This window comes from Mobula hypostoma, chromosome 9 (genome assembly GCF_963921235.1).
Source record: "Mobula hypostoma chromosome 9, sMobHyp1.1, whole genome shotgun sequence".
Classification (NCBI taxonomy): Eukaryota; Metazoa; Chordata; class Chondrichthyes; order Myliobatiformes; family Myliobatidae; genus Mobula; species Mobula hypostoma.
This window is the reverse complement of record NC_086105.1, coordinates 135,402,125-135,425,331: the sequence shown is the minus strand read 5'-3', so window position 1 is coordinate 135,425,331 and position 23,207 is coordinate 135,402,125. Positions and strand designations below refer to the sequence as shown.

The window sequence follows — 23,207 nt, the reverse complement described above, 5'->3', positions numbered from 1 at the left end:
GAATGTTTAGCTGAAATTGCCAATATTCTGAAGATGATGGAGGCAACACAGGAACTGAATTTGTATGTTATTGAACAAATCTTGGTAGTGTCCAATATGGAGGAGTGATGATCTATTGGTTTGTTTGAAGCAATGTTTTTGGAGGGATATTTGGATAGTTTGGCTAAAGTTACACTTACTGGAAACTTGAGATGTTGTGATCCAGAATCACAAATCATTGATGGTAGTTTGAATTGATTATATGGCCATTAGTGAAGCTAATGTGGTTGTATAAAACTAATTTGCCCATTAAAACTTTGTAATAAGTTAATGGCCTTCAAAATAGGAGACAGTAGAAATTTATACTGATGTGTCCATAACCATTACTTCAGAGTGACTCCTTGTAATTTGTATAGCTTGTATTTTAAAAATTAATTGTATTGCATGTAAATCCAATATGGGCATTGGTGTAACATAGAGAAATCTGATAAGGTCCTGCAAAGCAGAAGATTAATGCTTCAATATCCTAGATATTATCTCAGATTATTGTCACATTAAGTTGCTTCCTAATTACTTCAATATTGGGTAAAGTCTGTGTTATCTGTCATAATTTTGAATGGGGTTTGAATCCAGACCTGAATGTATGATATATACTCATTGGCCTCTTTATTAGGTACACCAACATTTGTTGCTTTAGCCCATCCTCCTTGTTTGGTGTGTTTTGAATTCAGGATGCTCTTCTGTACACCACTGTTGCAATGTGTGGTTAGTTGAGTTACTGTCACCTCCCTGTCAGCTTGAACCAGTCTGGCCAATCTCCTCTGACCTCTCCCATTAACAAGACGTTTTTGTCCAAAGAACTGCTGCTCAATTACTGCTTTTGTTATTGTTTTTCGACCATTCTCTATAAATTCTAGAGACTTGTGTATGAAAACTCCAGATCACCTCAAACCACTCTGCACCAACAATCTTTTCACAGTCAAAGTCACTTAGATCATATTTCTTCCCCCATTCTGATATTTAGTCTGAACAACAACTAAACCTCTTGTCCATGACTGCATTGGGTTGCTGCCACTTGATTGGCTGATTAGATATTTGCATTAACGAGCAGGTGTACTTAATAAAATGGCCATGAGTGTATATAAGTACAGTATATGATATATAGTAGGGGAAAATGGATGTGGTGCAACTTTTTCAATTCAGGATACAGCAAAATGCTTCAAATTCATTGAACATTCAGAAAATAGAGTCACTTGTAATAAGGCAACAAAATTTCGTCTTAATGATTCAAATAAAATGTTGCACCAATTTTTTCTTCATTGTTTATAAGCTTTTGCACAGTACTGTAGTAATTTTATGTATTGCACTCTACGGCTCCCACACAAAAAAAAAACAAATTTCATGACATATGTGAGTGATGATAAACCTGATTCTGATATAAGTCGGTATTGTGGACTGAGAGCGGGAACGGTGGAGGGAAAGGAGAATCATGGTTGGGAATGGGGACAGGGAGAGGGGAGGGAGTGGGAGACTCCAGAGAGTCATTCTGTAATAATCAATAAACCAGTTGTTTGGAATCAGATGATCTTGTCTGATGCCTCAGGGATGGGTGTATCTCTAACCATGTCATCCCATCCCACCCCTGGCATTTCTTCTGTCTCCTGTCCCACATCGCTCTCACAGAGCTCCACCCTCATATATCCTTTGCTGCTGCCAGATTTACAAAACTTGTTCTTCGCTCCACTTTGACAAAAATAATATTGTGTAAAAGTGGTTTAATTGCAGATCTGTGTCCTTAGAGTTCTAGCTTCCATTATTTTTTACTGTTCATGCACCACTAGAAGAGTAGCTCGCTTTCTGCTCTTCGCATCTTCATGTTTGTAATGTTCCATTTTATTGTCATAGGCATAAGCACATATTCATGTATTTTTATTATCAAAGAATGTAAAAATTATACAACCTTGAGATCTGCTTGCTCACAGGTAGCCACAAAGCAAGAAACCCAAAAGAACCCAATAAAAGAAAAAAAAAATTATATATGGAGTGTAAATGCCACAAAAGTTACCTTTTTGTAGCACTAACACCAAACATTACAGACATAAGTTTCAAAAAAAGCTTAAATTGGACCATAAGACATGGGAGCAGAATGAGGCCCTTAGGCCTATCAAGTCCACCATCCCATCATGGCTGATTTATAATCCTCTCAACCCCATTCTCCTGCCTTCTCCCCATAACCTTTGACACCCTTCCTAATCAAGAACCTGTTGATCTCCTCTCTACGTATAACCCAACGGCTTGGCCTTCACAGCCCTCTGTGGCAATGAATTTCACAGATTCACCACTCTCTGGCTAAAGAAATTCCACCTCATCTCTATTCTAAAGGGATGTCCTTCTACTGAAAGGCTGTACCCTCTGGTCCTAGATTCTCCCACTGTAGGAAACATCCTCTCCACGTCCGCTCTACCTAGTCCTTTCAACATTTGATAGGTTTCGATGAGGTCCCCTATCATTGTACTCGATGGAGTTTAGAACAGACCCAGAGCCATCAAATGCTCATCATATGTTAACTCTTAGATAAGATAGGATTTTATCTTGTTAAGCAGACTTGTGTGAGGCACCTTACCAAACGCCTTCTGAAAATCCAAGTAAATGACATCCACTGCCTCTTCTTTCTCCACCCTGCTTGTTCTCCTCGAAGAACTGTAACAGGTTTGTCAGGCATAATTTCCCTTCATAGCAACCATGCTGACATTGACTTATTTTATCATTAGTCTCCATCCTCATCCTTAATAATAGACTCCAACACTTTCCCAACCACTGAGATTAGGCTACCTGGTCTTCAAGCTTTTGTGCCTCCTACCTAATGGCAGCATCAATAAAATGACTTGGCCACCCAGATTGTGGAGATTGTTTGTGATGGGTGTTGCCTTTCTGAGATATTGACTCCTGCAGATGTCCTCGATGGTGGGGAGAGTTGTACCGGTGATAGAATTGGCTGAGTCCACCACTCTGTAGCCTCTTGTGCTCTGTGCATTGGACTTCCCATACCAGGCTGTGATGCAACCAGTCCGAATGTTTTCCACTGCACTTCTGTAGAAGTTTGTCAGCGTTTTTAATAAAATGCCTTCTTCTTGATTGCATCTGTGTACTGGGCTCAGCTTAGATTCTCTGAGGTGTTGGCTTGAATCTGCCCACCCTTTCCACCGCAAACTCTTCAGCAAGGAAGGTCTGTGAATGTTGTGTTTGGTGTGAAATTATCATTTGCGTTCTGCCAACAAAAACAAATGATTCTGTGATGTTCACATCACCACAGTTTTGTGTGCCTGTGATACCACTGATGCATTATGGTTTTGTAGGATGTCTTTATTTTTGGTTGTTGTTTCAGGTAATTTCCACAATTTATTTTTCATTGCCACTCTGAACGTAATGGAGTTGTTGTTGGATCACGGTTATAATTTAGAGAAACAATGACAGAGTGAATCAGTGATAACAGAACATGAGATATAGTCCCTTTCCCCGTCCCCAATTCTGCCTGTTAATAAGAACACAGACAACCTGATCTTTGGTCTAAACGTTCTCTTACCTAATTCCCTCTTTCACTCCGTGATGGATGAAACTCTCTTTGCCAGCTAACTACAATAGTTTCTTGAGAAATGAACTTGATTTGTTTTAATGTAGTTTCTGAAGGTGTTTAGTAAACCGCACATCCTCAGCTTGGTAGTGATAATTCGTTATCTCGATTCTGCTACGAAATTGTTTGTTGCAGTCATGCATTAGATTTATTCTTTTGAGATTTATATTTTGATTTTTTTTGTTTCTTCCCATAGTCCAAAAACGTATCAGTTGGTAGGGTGATTGGTCACTGTAAATTGTCCCGTCATTAGGCTAGGATTAGTTTGGGGTTGATGGGCGGCTCGGGGGGGGGGGCGGGGGCAGAAGGGCCAATACTGCAAAAATCATTATTTAAACTGCCTCTCTTTGAATGACAATTGTTATCAGATATTATGTCACTATCCCTTGCAATTAGCAAACAGTGATTAAAAATTAGTGATTAAACCAGAAAATGAAATCATTTTTAAGAGAGCTCTATAAGGATTGAAATATACAGACATGATAATGGTAAAAGCTGAAATATTGTAAAACTTTCAAAATATTGTATTTTACAATGTGCATCCATATGAATTACAATTCTCTGAGGGACTGAGAGCTTGCCAAACTCTACTAAGTCTTGGAATGCACCACTGTATAACACTTAAAGAGAACAAAAATCGTTTATATGTATGTGACGCTTTTATAAGTTCATTCATTTTTTTTTCTCTGGAGTTTACCATGGAGCAGGCTTCAAGTTATGAAGAGGACTATGAGGAAGTAAGTCACTGAAAGACACTTCTGGGGATGAGGGTGGAGTGTGTGCTTGCAGGTCTTCCATGCACAGCGCTCCAAGTATCGCTGTCAAGTTTAGAATCAGAATCAGGTTTATTATCATTTCAGTATGTCATGGAATTTGTTGATTTGCAGCAGCAGTACAGTGTAATACATACAATATACTATAAATTATAATAAGACATTTATGTATAAATTAAATAAATACTGCAAAAAGTAAGTAATGGCATTGATTGCTGCCAGTTCGGTCATTATATCTAAGATCTGCAGCATCGTTTAATGCATGTTATCAGGACAAATACATGCTCTGCTCTGTTGCACTCATGTTTTTTTAAAACTCCTTTTGGACTTAATTGATACCTGTGGTCCCGTCGATTGTCTGTCATGTCACCATAAAGGTCACAAAAATGCATTTTCCTTCAATGAAGTGAGTGGTTTGAAATCCCTTGGTGTATGATTATTTTGCCGGTGGCCTCTATTTTAAGAAAAAAGTAAGTTACTTAAACCAGCAGTTCAAATGTATTTCTATTAATGAAAATATGATTAAATCTGTCAGGTTTTCAAAGATTTGAAGTACATTTATTTTCGAAGTATGCACGGAGTATACAACCCCGAGATTCTTCTTTTCTAGGGGAAGACCACAATTTCTATGCTAATAGTTTTATGGGGAATAAAATACAAAACACATTTTCACCTGCTATGAGGTGATATCTTTGCTTAAGATACCTTCTAATTTGTATATTGCCTGTCAAATTAGCATTCAGCTCCTAAAACCATGAGTTTTTAATGTTGGGTATAAGTTATACCACCATCTGCAATTCCCCCAAGTATCTCTTTGTCTATAGCTTTAATTTGTAGGAATTGATGTAGAACAGGTATTCCCAACCTGGGCTCCACCGACCCCTCAGTTAATTGTAAGTGCCCATGGTATAAAAAACCCTTGGAAACCCCTGATGTAGAACTTAATCCACACATCCAAACGAATGCTTAAAGTGCCATAGTGCTGTGGACCTGCAGCAGTCGTCTTTTGTATACACAAAACGTTGTGCAGGTAAGCAGCGTTACTTGTGGGTCTTTTGTGCATTTGCACTTGTGTGAATCTGGGAGTTGAGCATCCACTTGTTTGATGTGACTCCTGGAACTCCTAAAGGACTCATTGTCAACAGACCGTCTGCTGGAAGCGACGGGGTGTGGTGGCCCCTGGACGGTCTTGAGAACAGATACCCTGATTATTAGTATTGAAGATTGGAACTACAAATGGAAATGCCCAGGGAGCGGATTCAAGTTTTGGAATTCTTAAACTTAAAAATGACCTGACATCTGGATAGATTTTGAAAGCATTGGAGAGGGCACCAAGGAGATTCACTGGGATGTTGTCTGGGATTGGGGAAATTCTGTGTTCTGTCAGTAAGAGTGACTCAGAGCTTCCTGTTACCTGTTAATTTTTCGTGCCACCCCCATTTGGACTTGTCTGATGCCTCGTGCAATATTGCAAGATTGAGGATTTACACTGCATATGTGTCAGGTACTTTGAGGTTTTCCAGACTTGATATTCTTCAGTGTTAGGTAACTCACTTTCTGTTTATCCGACTATCCATTTCTGCTGCAAGTCATCCATGTTTGATATTGATCTACCTGTAGCTGTTCTCTCTCCATTACTACAGCCTGACCTGTTGGACTTCGTCCACAGTCCTGCTGTAACAAACACACAACATGGGCAAAGAAATGTAATCACCCTTATGCTGTTCCCATTGACCCATTTTGATCTGGCCTTGCCCAGTCATAATTATTCCTTTTGTCCTATCCATCCCACCTGTTACCTTCTCTTAAACTTTTAAAAATCACTTTTTTTTTCTGATTTTAAGAAGTCTCTGACTTAAAATGCTAACTCTCTGTCCATAGATGTTGCTGACCTGCTTGGTATCTCCAGAATTTTCTGCTTTGCATTCCGATTTCCAGCATCTTTGTTTTGAATTTTCACTAATTTTAATTTCCTTGTGTGCTCAGGTACCTTATTAAAGGTTGTTTTCCTTTTTGTTCATTTGTTTTATGCATGGGAGGAGGTTAACTTTCATTGTGCTTTAAATAAGGACTGCGTTGCACAATTGGAAACTAATAATGCTAATTATTCTGTGATATTCATTTCCTGTAACATGTAACATAATCTTTCTGTTGAATGAAACCTGCACTGTATTTACAGTTCATGATATGTTTATTGCCCTGCTGGTGGCTTGTAGTATTTTAATTTGGTTTCTTTCGCAATATGTAGATGATGTGGACTTAGAGCAGGATTTGCTACAAAGCTATTTTAGTCAAAATGACATTTTGTATTGTGGTTATGACGTTATTCTCAGTTTGATCTGGAGCAAGTTCTTTTTCTAAAACTACATATGATAACGGGTGGCACCATGACACAACGAATAGAGCTATTGCCTCATGATGCAGAGACCCAAGTTCAGTCCTGACCTTGGGTGCTGACTGTGTGGATTTGACACATTTTTCCAAATCCTAAAGATATGTGAGTCAGTAGGTCAATTATGCTGGATAAGCTTTTGAATGGTGGAGTGCTATGTAAGTATTTGATTTAATTAGTTTGAATATTAAGTTAATACATCAAGGTATTAGGGTTAAGATGGAAAAGCTGGCCTAATTCTCCCTAGAGAAAATGTTAAATAAGTAAAGTTCCTCCCTCGCCTCGTGTGGCAACCTTGGGCGTTTTTTTTTTAGTGTTTATTTGTTTTACGAGGCTGAGTTGCTAGCTTGATGTTCAATTCAGCATGGATAGTCATAGTTATAGTCATACTTTATTAATCCCGGGGGAAATTGGTTTTCGTTACAGTTGCTCCATAAATAATAAATAGTAATAGAACCATAAATAGTTAAATAGTAATATTTAAATTATGCCAGTAAATTATGAAATAAGTCCAGGACCAGCCTATTGGCTCAGGATGTCTGACCCTCCAAGGGAGGAGTTGTAAAGTTTGATGGCCACAGGCAGGAATGACTTCCTATGACGCTCAGTGCTGCATCTCGGTGGGATGAGTCTCTGGCTGAATGTACTCCTGTGCCCACCCAGTACATTATGTAGTGTATGGGAGACATTGACCAAGATGGCATGCAACTTAGACAGCATCCTCTTTTCAGACACCATCGTCAGAGAGTCCAGTTCCATCCCCACAACATCACTGGCCTTACGAATGAGTTTGTTGATTCTGTTGGTGTCTGCTACCTTCAGCCTGCTGCCCCAGCACACAACAGCAAACATGATAGCACTGGCCACCACAGACTCGTAGAACATCCTCAGCATCGTCCGACAGATGTTAAAGGACCTCAGTCTCGTCAGGAAATAGAGACAGCTCTGGCTCTTCTTGTAGACAGCCTCAGTGTTCTTTGACCAGTCTAGTTTATTGTCAATTCGTATCCCCAGGTATTTGTAATCCTCCACCATGTCCACACTGACCCCCTGGATGGAAACAGGGGTCACCGGTACCTTAGCTCTCCTCAGGTCTATCACCAGCTCCTTAGTCTTTTTCACATTAAGCTGCAGATAATTCTGCTCACACCATGTGACAAGGTTTCCTACCGTAGCCCTGTACTCAGCCTCATCTCCCTTGCTGATGCATCCAACTATGGCAGAGTCATCCGAAAACTTCTGAAGATGACAAGACTCTGTGCAGTAGTTGAAGTCCGAGGTGTAAATGGTGAAGAGAAAGGGAGACAAGACAGTCCCCTGTGGAGCCCCAGTGCTGCTGATCACTCTGTCGGACACACAGTGTTGCAAGCACACGTACTGTGGTCTGCCAGTCAGGTAATCAAGAATCCATGACACCAGGAAAGCATCCACCTGCATTGCTGTCAGCTTCTCCCCCAGCAGAGCAGGGCAGATAGTGTTGAATGCACTGGAGAAGTCAAAAAACATGACCCTCACAGTGCTCGCTGGCTTGTCCAGGTGGGCGTAGACACGGTTCAGCAGGAAGACGATGGCATCCTCAACTCCTAGTCGGGGCTGGTAGGCGAACTGGAGGGGATCTAAGTGTGGCCTGACCATAGGCCGGAGCAGCTCCAGAACAAGTCTCTCCAGGGTCATGAAAGCATGCAAGGCTGGATTTGAACCCAGGATCTCTTGTTCTGAAGTCCGGGTGCAAATACGACTACACCACTGCCACAGAGCAAATAAATTTGTGAGATTTCATTGAGTAGATAAGACTGTAGCTGGTTTAGATAGAACAAATAGATGAAAGCTTTTTCCACTCACAGGCATTCACTAATTTAGGCAAATCAGTTTTTTTGTAAAAGATACCAGGAAGGTATGACGGGGAAAAATACTTCTAAGTAGCTGGCGTGTAGAATTCAGTGCCTGTAGAGGAGGGCAAAAAATAATCAGTGCAATCTAAAGGGAGTTGGGATAGGGATTTGACACTGAATAAATCATAGGGATAGTGGAAAATACGGGGGAATACAGTATTGCTGTACTAGGAACTGACATAGAATTGATGGGCAGAATGGCCTCTTACCATGCCATAACAGTTGTAGCTTTCCAAGTGGAACAAATTAAGGTATAGTTATATTGGTGAGAATTCCCATACTTAATTGTATCACATACAGTACATGTTTATGCTTGTGATATCAACGTCCTGCCAACACATTAAAATATGCAACACATCTTTTCTAGTGCTTTCAATGTCAAGTAGAGCAATAGAACTTGAGTCTCTGCCTCTGTGGTGTGGTGATCAACCTTCTGTTCCTATTTGTTTAAATAGAAACATAGAAAATAGGTGCAGGAGTAGGCCATTCGGCCCTTCGAGCCTGCACCGCCATTTATTATGATCATGGCTGATCATCCAACTCAGAACCCTGCACCAGCCTTCCCTCCATACCCCCTGATCCCCGTAGCCACAAGGGCCATATCTAACTCCCTCTTAAATATAGCCAGTGAACTGGCCTCAACTGTTTCCCGTGGCAGAGAATTCCACAGATTCACCACTCTCTGTGTGAAGAAGTTTTTCCTAATCTCGGTCCTAAAAGGCTTCCCCTTTGTCCTCAAACTGTGACCCCTCATTCTGGACTTCCCCAACATTGGGAACAATCTTCCTGCATCTAGCCTGTCCAATCCCTTTAGGATTTTATACGTTTCAATCAGATCCCCCCCTCAATCTTCTAAATTCCAACGAGTACAAGCCCAGTTCATCCAGTCTTTCTTCATATGAAAGTCCTGCCATCCCAGGAATCAATCTGGTGAACCTTCTTTGTACTCCCTCTATGGCAAGGATGTCTTTCCTCAGATTAGGGGACCAAAACTGCACACAATACTCCAGGTGTGGTCTCACCAAGGCCTTGTACAACTGCAGTAGTACCTCCCTGCTCCTGTACTCAAATCCTCTCGCTATAATTGCCAGCATACCATTCGCCTTTTTCACCACCTGCTGTACCTGCATGCCCACTTTCAATGACTGGTGTATAATGACACCCAGGTCTCGTTGCACCTCCCCTTTTCCTAATCGGCCACCATTCAGATAATAATCTGTTTTCCTATTTTTGCCACCAAAGTGGATAACTTCACATTTATCCACATTAAATTGCATCTGCCATGAATTTGCCCACTCACCCAACCTATCCAAGTCACCCTGCATCCTCTTAGCATCCTTCTCACAGCTAACACTGCCACCCAGCTTCATGTCATCCGCAAACTTGGAGATGCTGCATTTAATTCCCTCATCCAAGTCAGTAATATATATTGTAAACAACTGGGGCCCCAGCACTGAGCCTTGCGGTACCCCACTAGTCACTGCCTGCTATTCTGAAAATCATATACTGTATCCTGAAACTTAAAAATGGGTCCTAAAAGTGACCAGTGCAGCATTACTCTACTTGAGAAATATTACAAAGATATGTCCTTTTCTCATATGTAAAGATGCTGAAAAACTAATTCACACCTTTACAAGTATGTCAACTAGACTAGATTACTGCAATACACTTACTACTGGCCTTCCAAAGCAATCTGTTAATAAACTTCAACTCATTCAGAACGGCACTGCTAGACTTTTAACTAAAACTGGGTGAGGGAGCGTATCACTCCCATCCTAACTACTGCGCATTGGCCTCCTGTATCTTTTGGAATTGATTTTACAGATCTCTTATTTTGAAAGCTGTCAATGGTCTGGGACCAGAGTATTAATAGTTTTCGTTTTAGAATCCTGCTTGAGCTCTTGGGTCTTCTGCTAGTCTCTTAAAATTAAACAATCTCCTTTAAAAGAAGATGGTCAAATCAGCTTTTTTAAACCACAGTCCTAAACTGTGGAACTCAGTACTTAAAACTATAAGAGATGAGTACTCAGTTGACACTTTCAAAATGCCAGTTCAAAACCTAATGATTTAACCTTGCTTTTAACTAACTTAATTTTGTCTTTTATTTTTAACTTTGAACTACACCGTTTCTATGGAAGGTGCTCTATAAATAAGTTTTTATTATATTTCCATATTATTTAATTTGTATATGTTAGACATTCTTTGCAGTAAGTTGGATGATATGTGCATCATAAGTTGTAAGGTTTTACTAAGAAATGTTGATAGATAGATAGATAGATATACTTTATTAATCCTGAGGGAAATTTGGTTTCGTTACAGCCACACCAACCAAGAATAGAGCGTAATATAGCAATACAAAAAACCCCAACAATCAAACATCAAAGTGCAACCTATACCAGATGGAAAATAAGTCCAGGACCAGTCTATTGGCTCAGAGTGTCTGACCCTCCACGGGAGGAGCTGCACGTTCGATGGCCACAGGCAGGAACAACCTCCCGTGCCGCCAAGTGTTGTATCACGGTGGAATGTGGCCGAAGTCCAACAGTAAAAAGTTCAATATCCAGTCTGCAAACACATTCCTCGATCATAATATGTCCCAGATTGCACCATCCGTTGTTAGCCAGAACAGTAAGCACCCAACTCCTTTACGCTTACCGCTCTCAGTGCACTTCCGGTCAGCCGGGACGGTATTACCCACCGTAGCTCCTCTTCTCCAAACGTCTCTGTTGTCTCGACCTGGTCCTCTTCCCTCGGATGAATGATTGTTCTTTGAAGGTGGGGGAAAATATCTAAAGCAGGAGTTAATGGTAGGGGTCTGTGGCATAAAAAAAACATTAGGAACCCCTGGTCTAAAGTCAGGGCAGCATGGTAGCGTAGTGGTTAGCACAACGCTTTACAGTACAGGCGACCTGGGTTCAATTCCCACTGGTGCCTGTAAGGTGTTTGCAACTTCTTCCCGTGAACATGTGGGTGCTCTAGCTTCTTCCTAAATTCCAAAGACATACCTGTTAGTAGGTTGCTTGGTCATCGTAAATTGTCTGGTGATTAGGCTAAGATTAAATCCGGGGATTTCTGGGCAGCGTGGCTCAGAGGGCCAGAAGGGCCTACTCCGCACTGTATCGCAATAAATACATAAATAAATGTCTCCTTTTTAGTGCTGTCCAATTCTAGTAGAAGTACCTCAAAATATACCTTATTTTGAAAAGCATCGATTGTGCTTGGCTTTCATTTTGTGTGTTATCAGGCAGCTTGGCCTTTGCATCAGTTTATTAATCACTGGCGATCTGTAGTGTTTAATAATTGTTATTTATTTGAGAGAATTGGCTGGGGAGATGCACAACTCTTCTTCTGTATTGCACATTTTTAGTAGAACTTATGATATGCCCAGGATGGATCGCTCCTTTAATCTTGAAGATCCTGAAAAGCCTTGATGCTTATTTTGCTTCTCTGGAATGACGTTTTTCAGTATGTATTACTTGAAATGACATTGCAATTTATCTTATTTATATATTGATTAAAATCAATTAGTGCGCATGTGCTTTTTATTTTATTTAAAGATACAGCATGGAGTAGGCTCTCCCGATCCTTCGAGTTATGCTGGCAGGCTAACCCCCTGATTTAACCCTGGCCTAATCACAGGAAAGTTTTGCAATGACCAATTAACCTCCTAACTGGTACGTCTTTGGATTGTGGGAGGAAATCGGAACATCTGGAGGAATCCCACTCATTCCATGGGAAGGACATACAAACTCCTTACAGAGGACACTGGAACTGAACTCTGAACTCTGACACCCTGAGCTGTAATAGCATTGTGCTAACCGTTACACTACAGTGGCACTGATGTTGCAATGGTACAGAAGAATTCTATGCTTAAGGACAATAATCAGTAATTTAATACAATATGCTAAATGTTTATCTGTGAGAAAGGCAGTGCCACAATAGAGTAGAGTTTGGTATCAATACTTTCTCTGTTCTTGCATTCTAATATTAATCACAATGTACTTCTTCCCTGTGGTTCTCAGAATAGGGCTGGATCAAGCACCATGATTGGGTGTTTGATTTCACTTTTGTTATTAAGCTCTTTGCCAACAATACTTTATCAGAGGAGAAAATACTATTGTTCTGCTGTTTAGTGCAGAAAGGATGGATCACTATTAATTATCATGAGATTCATGGAAAATACATTTAATATAGAAACGATTAAGTCTATCCAATCAAGTTTAATGGAAACTCAAACATATGTAATGGCTAGAGAACTGCTATTAGGTTGGTAGACTTTGGACGTTTTAGTTCCAAAAGTCCATTGACAATTTTATTAGATTCAACATTTTAGTTTGTATAAGTAGCTACAGAAAGTGTTTTCTTAATACAAGATCAGCACTGATTCAATTGATAGGGTTAGTTTTGAACTAAAGATGGTAAATAATTAGTAAATTAACAGCGTGCAGTTTCTTCCTCAGTAAATGCTGGCTGACCTACCGTGTATCTGCAGCAATTTCTGTTCTTCTGTCTTCCAATACCTGCACGTTTTTGCTTTAGGATTTCAATTACGAGAAAGAGAGTGTTAATGATAAGTTTCTGTGATGAGGAGACTTAACACATCTCACAACTTCCTGAAGCTAGTCATGCTAATTAAGCTGAGACCAAACACCTAAGTGCAAGTTGTAAATGCCTGTGATAAGTATGATTGCATTAATAAATCATGAAGCAGTTCTGGCAATTTTACAAGTATTATGAGGTTTAACTTTCTATCATTTGAGCTATAGTTCATGTTTATACATAAGCAAAAAGATGCTTTTTTCATTGCAGTTAATGCAAACAAGTTTGTTTTTAATGTAAATTTCTTTAAGATTTTTGTTGAGTGATTTTGTTTCTTTAATAATGATTTTATTTTTTCTCTTTCTAACTTAGAATCTACATTGTTAGAGGAAGTGAGCGTGAAGGATAACATGACCAATGTTTCCAAGGATAGAAATAATAGGTGGCAGGAAATTCAGAAAGGATTACAGTTTATCCAGTGAGTATCATCTTAACTATGACACTAATAGTACTGCTCTTTGAAGTTTTGGATCAAACCTTTTGTTTTCTGAAGCCCTGCTATATCTGGGCGTTTTCTATATCTGAACAGAGGTTATATATTTTACTGCGTTTGTTGTGGTAGCGACAGAACCTCTGTTATCGCTCATGATCTCAAGAAGTGAGAGTTGATGTTATATGTGTTCTTCAGTATCCTGAGAACTGTGTGGGATTGACAGTGCTGCTTGTGTCACTAAAGTTGCAAGAAAGTGTAATGCAGTTCTGTGAAAATATTGTTATACCCACGCTGGTTACAAATTAGTCCTCACAAACTTGGTTTGTGATCAGAAGTGTGCATTTGGAAGAAACAGGAGAATTAACTACATAGTCTTGCCATGTATTATAAGGGCAATTTGAATGGGTGAATTAATATGTTTCCTTTTCAGTATAAGAATCAATTACATAAAACCAACATAACCAAGATTGAAAATTTTCTGTCTAGTGAAATATTACATCACAAACTGCTCAGTTGTATAGCACTTTAATTATATAATTATAATTCCTAAAATTAATTTGCTGATATTAAATGGTGTTTTATTACACTGGTCAACAAATTTTTTCAAAAGTGTTGCTTCCTTGGAAATGTTTTTCCATTATGATAGACCACTTGAAGCTGAACACAAATATTTAATTTCAAACTACTTGTATCACGCTGGAATTTGGAGAAACAAGAAATTAACTTTTATTCAATATAATGTGTTTAATTGCATAATGGTGCTGATGTTTTGCAATAGTTCAACTAAACTAAAAACATTTTGTTGATTAGTTGAACTCAGTGTCTGAACTTTCTCGTTTAAATGTCCAACAATAATCAGCCAGCATTGATGGATTCCATTTGCCCTGATACCATTTCTCCATGACCACAATATCCTGGTGAAACCTTCCACCATGCTCGTCACTGACAGCACCAAGATTTGCGAGGATGAAGTCTAAATGGGAATCCAAAAAATGTGAGGAGCCCACGCTTTGTCTTGGTCGCTAATTTTACGCCCAAAGTAGAGCTCATTGGCTCTCTTAATAAGGGGAGTCGTGCTCTGACTTTGAGATTTAAGTGTATACTCGGCACAAATATAATGGAAAGTATTGCGGCTGTTGCAACATTGGTGAGACATTTTGCTATCACACATACTCCTGAAAATGCAATTACTTTATTATAATGAGTACACACAATATGCTATGCACGTAGAACGTGCACATCAACGTGATCACAAACTGATATACGTGTAAATATGATGCATAGAGCAGAGTGTACGTGAGGTTTTTATTGCCCTTTCATGCAGCATCTGCCTTGCCTAAGCATGCCCAGGCATGCCTGGACAAGATAGAAAATTTTGTAGCTTACAATGCGGGCAACATTTTAATTGAATTATGAATTGAAATAACAAATATAGACAATTACAAAAGTATGGTGCATGATAGGGAAATGTTGTGGTGATTTTCATGGTCAGCAGCCCAAAATCCATACGATACACCCAAAAATATTCAGGAAGTAAAATCTTCATTGTCCAGTGTAATTTGCATTGGAGTTTGGTTGCTAGAAAATCCCTTTTTGTTTGGCATACAGTGTTAGATTCAGGAAATGTGAAAATTAATATAGATATAATGAGGCAGAAGAACATATTTATAATTTAGCAATGAAAACAAAACAAAAGGCTGAAGCTAAACATAATATAAAATGTGACAATTTATTTTATTGATATGGGATGTGTTGTTTCATGATTATATAAGATTACTTATTGACTAAATTAATCAATCAGAATTTTTTTTTTAGTTTGACTTGTATCCAATGAGATTATTAGTGTGTGCTATTGGCAACATTCCTTATGGGTGTTCCGTAGTCCAGATCATTGACATACATCGTAAAAAGCAGCAGTCCGAATACCAACCCCTGTGGAACTCCCGGCAGCCAGCCAGAATAGGATCCCTTTATTCCCACTCTCTGTTTTCTGCCAACCAGCCAATGCTCCACCCATTCTAGTAACTTCCCTGTAATTCCATGGGCTGTTATCTTGCTAAGCAACCTCATGTGCAGCACCTTGTGAAAGGCCTTCTGAAAATCCAAGTACACCACGTCTACTGCATCTCCTTTGTCTACCCTGCTTGTAATTTCCTCAAAGAATTGCAGTAGGTTTGTCAGGTAGGACTTTTCTTTCAAGAAACCATGCTGGCTTTGGCCTATCTTGTCATGTGCCTCCAGGTACTCCATAATCTCATCTCTAACAATCAATTCCAACAACTTCCCAACCACTGCTGCCTCCTACCGTTCTTAAATAGCAGAGTAACATTTGCAATTTTCCAGTCATCCGGTACAATGCCAGAATTTATCAGTTCTTGAAAGATCATCGTTAACGCCTCTGCAAATCTCTCCAGCTACTTCCTTCAGGACCTGAGAGTGCATTCCATCCACCCTCAGACCATTAAGCTTCCTGAGCACCTTCTCAGTCGTAATTTTCACTGCACAAGCTTCACTTCCCTGACACTCTTGAATGTCCGGTATACTGCAGACGTCTTCCACTGTGAAGACTGATGCAAAATACACATTTAGTTCCTCTGCCATCTCTGCATCTTTCATTACAATATCTCCAGTGTCATTTTGTATTCGTCCTATATCTACCCTCGACTCTCTTTTACCCTTTATATACTTAAAAAAAGCTTTTAGTATCTTATTTGATATTAGTTGCCAGCTTCCTTTCATAATTCATCTTTTCCTTCCTTTGACCTTCTTAGTTTCCTTCTCACGAGGAAATCTGCAGATGCTGGAAATTTAAGCAACACACAGAAAATGCTGGTGGAACGCAGCAGGCCAGGCAGCATCTATAGGAAGAAGTACAGTCCACATTTTGGGCCGAGACCCTTCATCAGGACATAGGGTCTCGGCCCAAAACGTGGACTGTACTTCTTCCTATAGATGCTGCCTGGCCTGCTAGTTTCCTTCTGCAAGTTTTTAAAAGCTTCCCAATCCTCTATCTTCCCACTCTTGCAGTCATTGTGCTGCAGGAACCTGTCTATCAGGTTTACTGTGTGCGTAAGACAATAATCAACAGTGTCATTACCAGAAATGCAATGAAAGTAATCGAGCCTGATCTTCAGATTACTAGTGAGTTGCCCAAGCTTGCCAGTCAGTCACTGTTGGGATAATGTTGTCTTGTCCTGTCAAAAGTGCACAACAAGCGGCAGGCACGCAGCAGATTGATGAGAATCTGAGCAGTCTAAGGCCTTTCTACCTAAAATTGGCTGGCTCTGCACCAGAATGGCCAGTGAGACCTCACCCCATAATTCTTGCCATTCAGTGGTACCAAATGGCCAGCAATGTTCGAGAACATGTTAACAATGTCAACACGAAATGCTGGAGGAACTCAGCTGATCAGGCAACATCTATTGAGGGTAATAAGCGGTCGATGTTTCGGAGAGTTCTGATGAAGGGTCTCAGCCCGAAACATCGACAGTTTATTGCCCTCATTGGATGCTGCCTGACCGGCTGAGTTCCTCCAGCATTTTGTGTGTGTTGATCTGAATTTCCAGCATCTGCAGAATCTCTTGTGTTCACAATGTTGTACTTGCATTCCATGCATGATGGAATGTTTAAAGTTCTAACAATTCTTACCCCGATTTTTTTTTTATATTTGTTCTTGAAGCTGATTCCTATTCATTTTTAGAAGGGGATTTTAGTTTTCTTTTTAGATTCATTTTAGTTCTGTGGCTGGTCCCAAATAACCATCTGCATTTTAGTGGTGTTGCAACCACGACCTCAGCAAGACCATGGAATTGATTGTAGACTTTAGAAGGGGGAAGTCAGGTAAACATGCACCAGCTCTCACTGAGGGATCAGAGGTGGAAAGGGTGAACAGCTTTTAAGTTCCTGGGCATCAATATCTCGGAGGACCTATCCTGGGTCCAAGTCATTTATGTAGTCATGAAGAAGGCACAGCAGCAACACTGCTTCAAATGGAGTTTGAGGAGATTTGGTGTGTCACCAAACACTTGCAAGTTTCCACAGATGTATGGTAGAGAACATTCCTAATGGTTGCATCACAGTCTAGAATGGAGGCTCCAATGCAGATTGCAGGAAGCTGAAGAGGGTTGTAGAATCAGCCCACTCCATTATGGTACAACTGAAGTCATCTTCAATAGGTGGCACCAAGAAGGGTCCCTCACTATCCGGAAAATGTCTGCTTCACATTACTATCACCTAAGGACCCACACTCAAAGTTCAAAGTAGATTTATTATCAAAGTCCAGATATGTTACTATATAGAACCCTGAGATTAATTTTCTTGTGAGCATACTCAATAAATCTATAGAATAATAACCATAACAGAATGTTGTGATTGTTCTGAGAATGTTTTCAGTGATTCGAAAACTGCTTCGTTCCCTCCATCATCAGATTTCTGAACTGTCCATGAACCCATAAGCACGACCTCATTATTCCTTTTTCTTTGCACTTTATTTTGTAATTTTTAAAAAAAGTTTGTCTTTAAAGTACTGCTCCCACAAAGCGATACATTTCATGACGTAAGTCGGTAATAATAAACCTGATGCTAACATGGGATCTTCTCACTGAGTTCATTGTTAGCTTGTGTCCCAAGAAACCTGATTCCTTGCATACAGTAAAATTAATGAACTAATTCTCGTGATTCTCATACTGTAACCAAATGAGAAGTTATCCAAAAGAATAGCTCAGTAAAATGGTAGAGAGCAAAGAACTGATAGTGGGATTAACCTGGGAACTTGATGCTTGGGACTAACCTTGGACATTGCAAGTCTGTTGTCTGAAGGGCATTGATGTGTCTCCTAGTTTTCAGCAATCCAAGTGGCTGACGTGTCAGTGCTGCCTGGACTATTGGTGGCAGGCATTGTCTGATGACACACAGGCTGGGAGTTTTCGTTAGTTTCCATACTTTGGCACTGCAGTCGAGGCTCTCGTTGATTCAGTGGGAAATGGATGGACCATCATTTTGCAACATACACACAAACATTGGAGGAACTCAGCAGGCGAAATGTCGACTGTGCTTTTTTCCATAGATACTGCCTGACCAGCTGAGCTCCTCCAGCATTTTGTATGTGTTCTCTGGATTCCCAGCATCTGCCCATTTTCTCATGTGTGTAGGCCAATATTTTTCTGTCTTCTTACAATAGGTACCATTGAGTGCCTTAAGCTACTTGAAACTCTGCACAAATAGTAAATAAAGGAAATCTTTGTGCTGCATCCTTTCAGCTAAGTGAAATAACAAAATGATTTTGTGTGTCTAAATATTATTCCATAGTGCTTATTCCTGTTGTAGTTTTTCTTATATGGGGCATCTTGTCAAATATTTGACTAAAGTCCACGAAGACAACCTTATCAATCATCTTTATTACTTCCTTAGGAAACCAAATTGAATTTGTAAAACAATATTTCCCTGGCATAAAGTGCTGGAATTGAACCCCGATCTTCTGATTGCTAGCACTGTAAAGGATCTTGCCAACTGCTGAGCTACTGTGCCATCCATTCTTCAAGGGTCTTGTCTGGTGTCTGTTTCTTAAACCTCATATATGCTTCCTTTTTCTTTTTTGCTGTTCTTTCAACATTTCTTCGTCCAAGGTTTCCAAACTTTGCCACCCTTTCATCCTCACATGAACATAGAACATTATAGCATGGTCCGGACTCTTCAGCCAACAACGTTGTGCAAAACTGTTAACCTACTGTCGCACGTCAGTTATGGATTTGCCCCAAAATAGCCATTCCCAATCTACTTTCCCTAGTTCCTGCATCATACTGTTGTAATTAGCCTTCCTCCAATTTAGCATTCACCAAGTTCCAGTTTTATCCTTATGCATAACTGTCTCAAAACTTAGGGAATTAGGAAAATTTTTCCTAAAAGTTCATCCCCAATGAAACTGATCACATGACCAGTTTCTAATATAGCCCCTTACTTGATTGGGTTATCCAAACACTGTTTCAAGAAACCCTCCTGGATGCACATAACACATTCTGCCCTATCTAAGCCTCTGTCAGTTAGGGAAACCCGGTCAGTGTTGGAGAAATTAATATTACCTACTATAACAACTGTTGTTTTTGCGTCTTTCCACGTTTCCCCTAAATGTCCGTTCCTCTGTCTTCTGCTGGCTTACTGGGAAGCCTATAAGTATAGCCTCCTCTTAGCACTAACTTCTCTTATTTCGAGTTCCATCCAGATGGTCTTGCTGGATGAGTCCTCCAAGATGGCTCTATAAGTTCATCAGTGACATTCTCCAGTAATGTAACTCCCCCACCTGTTTAACATCCTATCTGTCATATATGAAACATTTCAACCATTGAAAATTGATCTGCCAGTCTCGCCCCTCTCTTTACCAAGTTTCTGTAATGACTACAGCATTGTTTAAAAAATATACTAGTACAGGCTCTTACCCATTTTACTTGCATTGAAATGAATACAGTTCGGATTGTTAGTCCCACCATGTTCACTTACCTGACCCTGCCTGTTCTTCCTATTACTCTAACGGCTTAACTTCCATCTCCTTATCAATATCTTTACCTGTTGATGTACTTCAACCCCTTACCAACCCCAATGTAGAAGAGAAGGCGCATCCAAGATGGTATTTAGAACATCAAGGCAAAATGTGAAAAGCACACAAAAGCCCCTGCAACAGGAACAGACTAGAAGATGTAGGAGCAGAATTAGGCCATTTGGCCCATCGAGTCTGCTCCACCATTCAGTTATGGCTGATGAGGCAGTGAGGGTGGTTCTTATGATGTATTGAACTGTCTTCACTAATCTGCAGATCATTGCAGTCATACACCATAAAACAATAATAGATTCTGAAGGACTACCAAAGAAGAAACTTTGCCATATACAGTAATATGCAAAAGTCTTAGACACATATATATAGCTAGGGTGTCTGAGAACTTTGCACACGACTGTAGTAATTTTACGTGTTCCACTCTATGCCAGTGCAAAAAAAAAACTAATTTATGACATATAGAGCGCTGATAAACCTGATTCTGATATAGGTCTCTATTTTGGACTGAGAGTTGGAGGGAGGCAGGGAGAGGGGAATCATTGCTGGGAAAAGGGGAAGGGAAAGGAAAAGGAATGGAAAGCCCTAGAGAGATTTGAATCCTATAACCTTGCCCGGTGTTTCAGGGCTGGGTGTGTCTGCACCACCTGCCCCTGGCACTCCTTCTCTGGCACCAGTTCTGCAACCCTCCTGCAATGTTCCACCCTCGCCATTTTCAATATCCTTTGCCCTCCACTCCAGATTGCCAAATGCAGTTAAGTGCAAAGTCTTGGACACCCTAGCTTCATATTTATTTATTTATTTTATTGAAGGCATACTCAATAAATCCGGTAACCATAATAGAATCAATGAAAGACTGTACCAACAGGCCAGACAATCAGTGTGCAAAAGACAACAAGCTGCAAATACATAAAGAAAGAAAAAATAATAAATAAATAAATAAGCAATAAATGTCGAGAACTTGTAATGAGGAGTCTTTGAAAGTGGGTCCATAGGTTGTGGGAACAGTTTGGTGATGGGGTGAGTGAAATTATCCCCACTGGTTCAGGAGCCTGATGGTTGAGGGGTAATAATTTCCTGATGTAGATGTAGGCATGGTTAGTAACTTTGAAAAGATTAGATAAACTATTAGCTTTATTTGTCACATGTACATTGAAACATAGTCTCAAATCAAATCAGTGAGGATTGTGCTGGACAGCCCACAATTGCCACACTTCTTGCGTCAACATAGCATGCCCACAAATCATTACTTATCTTACATCTTTGGATTGTGGAAGAATGGCAGAGTACCCAGAGGAAACTTATGCGGTCACAGGCAGAGTGTACAAACTCCTTACAGACAGCAGTGGGATTTGAATCCTGATCTTATAGCTGGCACTGTACTAGCCTTACACTAACTTTGCAGATGACACTAAGATTAGTGGTGTTGTAAGTAGTGAGAAAGGTTATTGAAAATTACAAGGGAATCTTGATCAGCTAAGTAAGTGAGCCAACGATTGGCAAATGGCATTCATTTCAGATAAGTGCAGGGCATTGCATTTTCAGAAGTCAAACCAGGCTGAGACTTTTCACAGTGAGTGGTCGGGCCCTGGGAAGTGTTGTAGAACAGAGGGACCTGGGAGTGCAACTACGTAGATCCTTGAAAGTGGCAACTCGGGTGGACAATGTGGTGAAGAAGATGCATGCCAGCTTTCATCAGCCAGGACATTGATTATGGGAGTTGGGATGTTATGTCACAGTTGGTTGTATAAGATGTTGGTGAGGCCACATCTGGAGTATTTTGTACAGTTTCAGTTATTCTGTTACTGGAAAGATGTCATTAAGCTGGAAATTGCGCAGAAAACATTGCCTGGACTCAACAACTGAGGGGTGATATTATAGAGGTGTATAACATCACGAGGAGAATAAATACGATAAATGCACACTTCTTTTTTCCCAGAAACAGGAATAAAAAAAACTAGAGGGCATAGGTTTAAGTTGAGAGGGGAAAGATTTAAAAATGATCTGTGTGGCATCATCTTCATGCAGATGCTGGTCTGTGTATATGGAACAAGCTCATTTTTACAAGACAAAAATAATACCCATCGTAGTACAAAATGGTCATAGTGTTACTAAACAGTCCAACTTGTATTGATTCTACTCCTGAAGAACATTACATTATATGCAAAATAAAATTGAGTAATTCAAATAAGCAACTTTAGAACAGCAAAATGTAAATTATCTGAAAGCCTGATTTAATCACAATACCTGGTATTATGACCAATATCTGTTGTCTCTGTCTTTAAGCACAAACCATTTTATTTACTGTTGTTATTAAATTGTGTTCAATTGTTTTCATAGAAAGTAGTTCATTTCCAAATTTGATAGAAGTGCTTGCATTTATAAAATGATTTTTGTGACTTGAGGATATTTCCATATGTTTTACAACCAATTAAGGACTTTAATTACTGCTCAGATGTAAGAATGAAAATCAAGAAATTAAGGTTTTATTTACAATGAAAGATGCTGCCTTTAGAAAGTGTTAATTTTCCTTCTTTGATCGGAACATTTGTCATGTCCTTGATTTTCTTTAAAAAATAAAATATATTAATGTAACTTATGTCATCTAGGTTATGTATGGATTTATGGTTGGAATGATTAATAAACACTTAACAGATTTGTCTTTTTTGATAGAAGTAACAGGGCTAGTTAAGGTGGAAGTTCTGAATAAGTAATATTTTAGATTTCAACAAAATATGGACATAATTTAAAAAATAGGACTGCAAAGAACAGGAGCTAAGCTTCAGAAATGGATTTTAATGTTGGCTATGCATAAGGATGCTTTTGAATAGAGCTTTGTTGACGTGGCATAGAAACATTAATGGATTGCCAAAGGGCTCAGTATAAGGCCTGTTACTGTTCACAATTATAGGTCTTTTGGCTGGGGAACTGGAACAAAACTGATTTAACTTTATAGATGAGGCTGGG

At 39.7% G+C, this 23,207-nt stretch overlaps 1 protein-coding gene across 2 annotated transcripts in view; it reads left to right on the top strand.

Annotated features, from left to right (window-relative positions):
* zc3h7a (zinc finger CCCH-type containing 7A) overlaps positions 1–23,207 on the top strand; it is a 106,448-nt gene that overhangs the window by 6,649 nt on the left and 76,592 nt on the right. For both annotated transcript variants that reach the window (XM_063059237.1, XM_063059238.1), the window contains exon 3: positions 13,579–13,684. In XM_063059237.1, coding sequence (XP_062915307.1) covers positions 13,617–13,684 — 68 coding nt within the window. In that variant the 5' untranslated portion in view covers positions 13,579–13,616. The remainder of the gene's footprint in view (positions 1–13,578; positions 13,685–23,207) is intronic.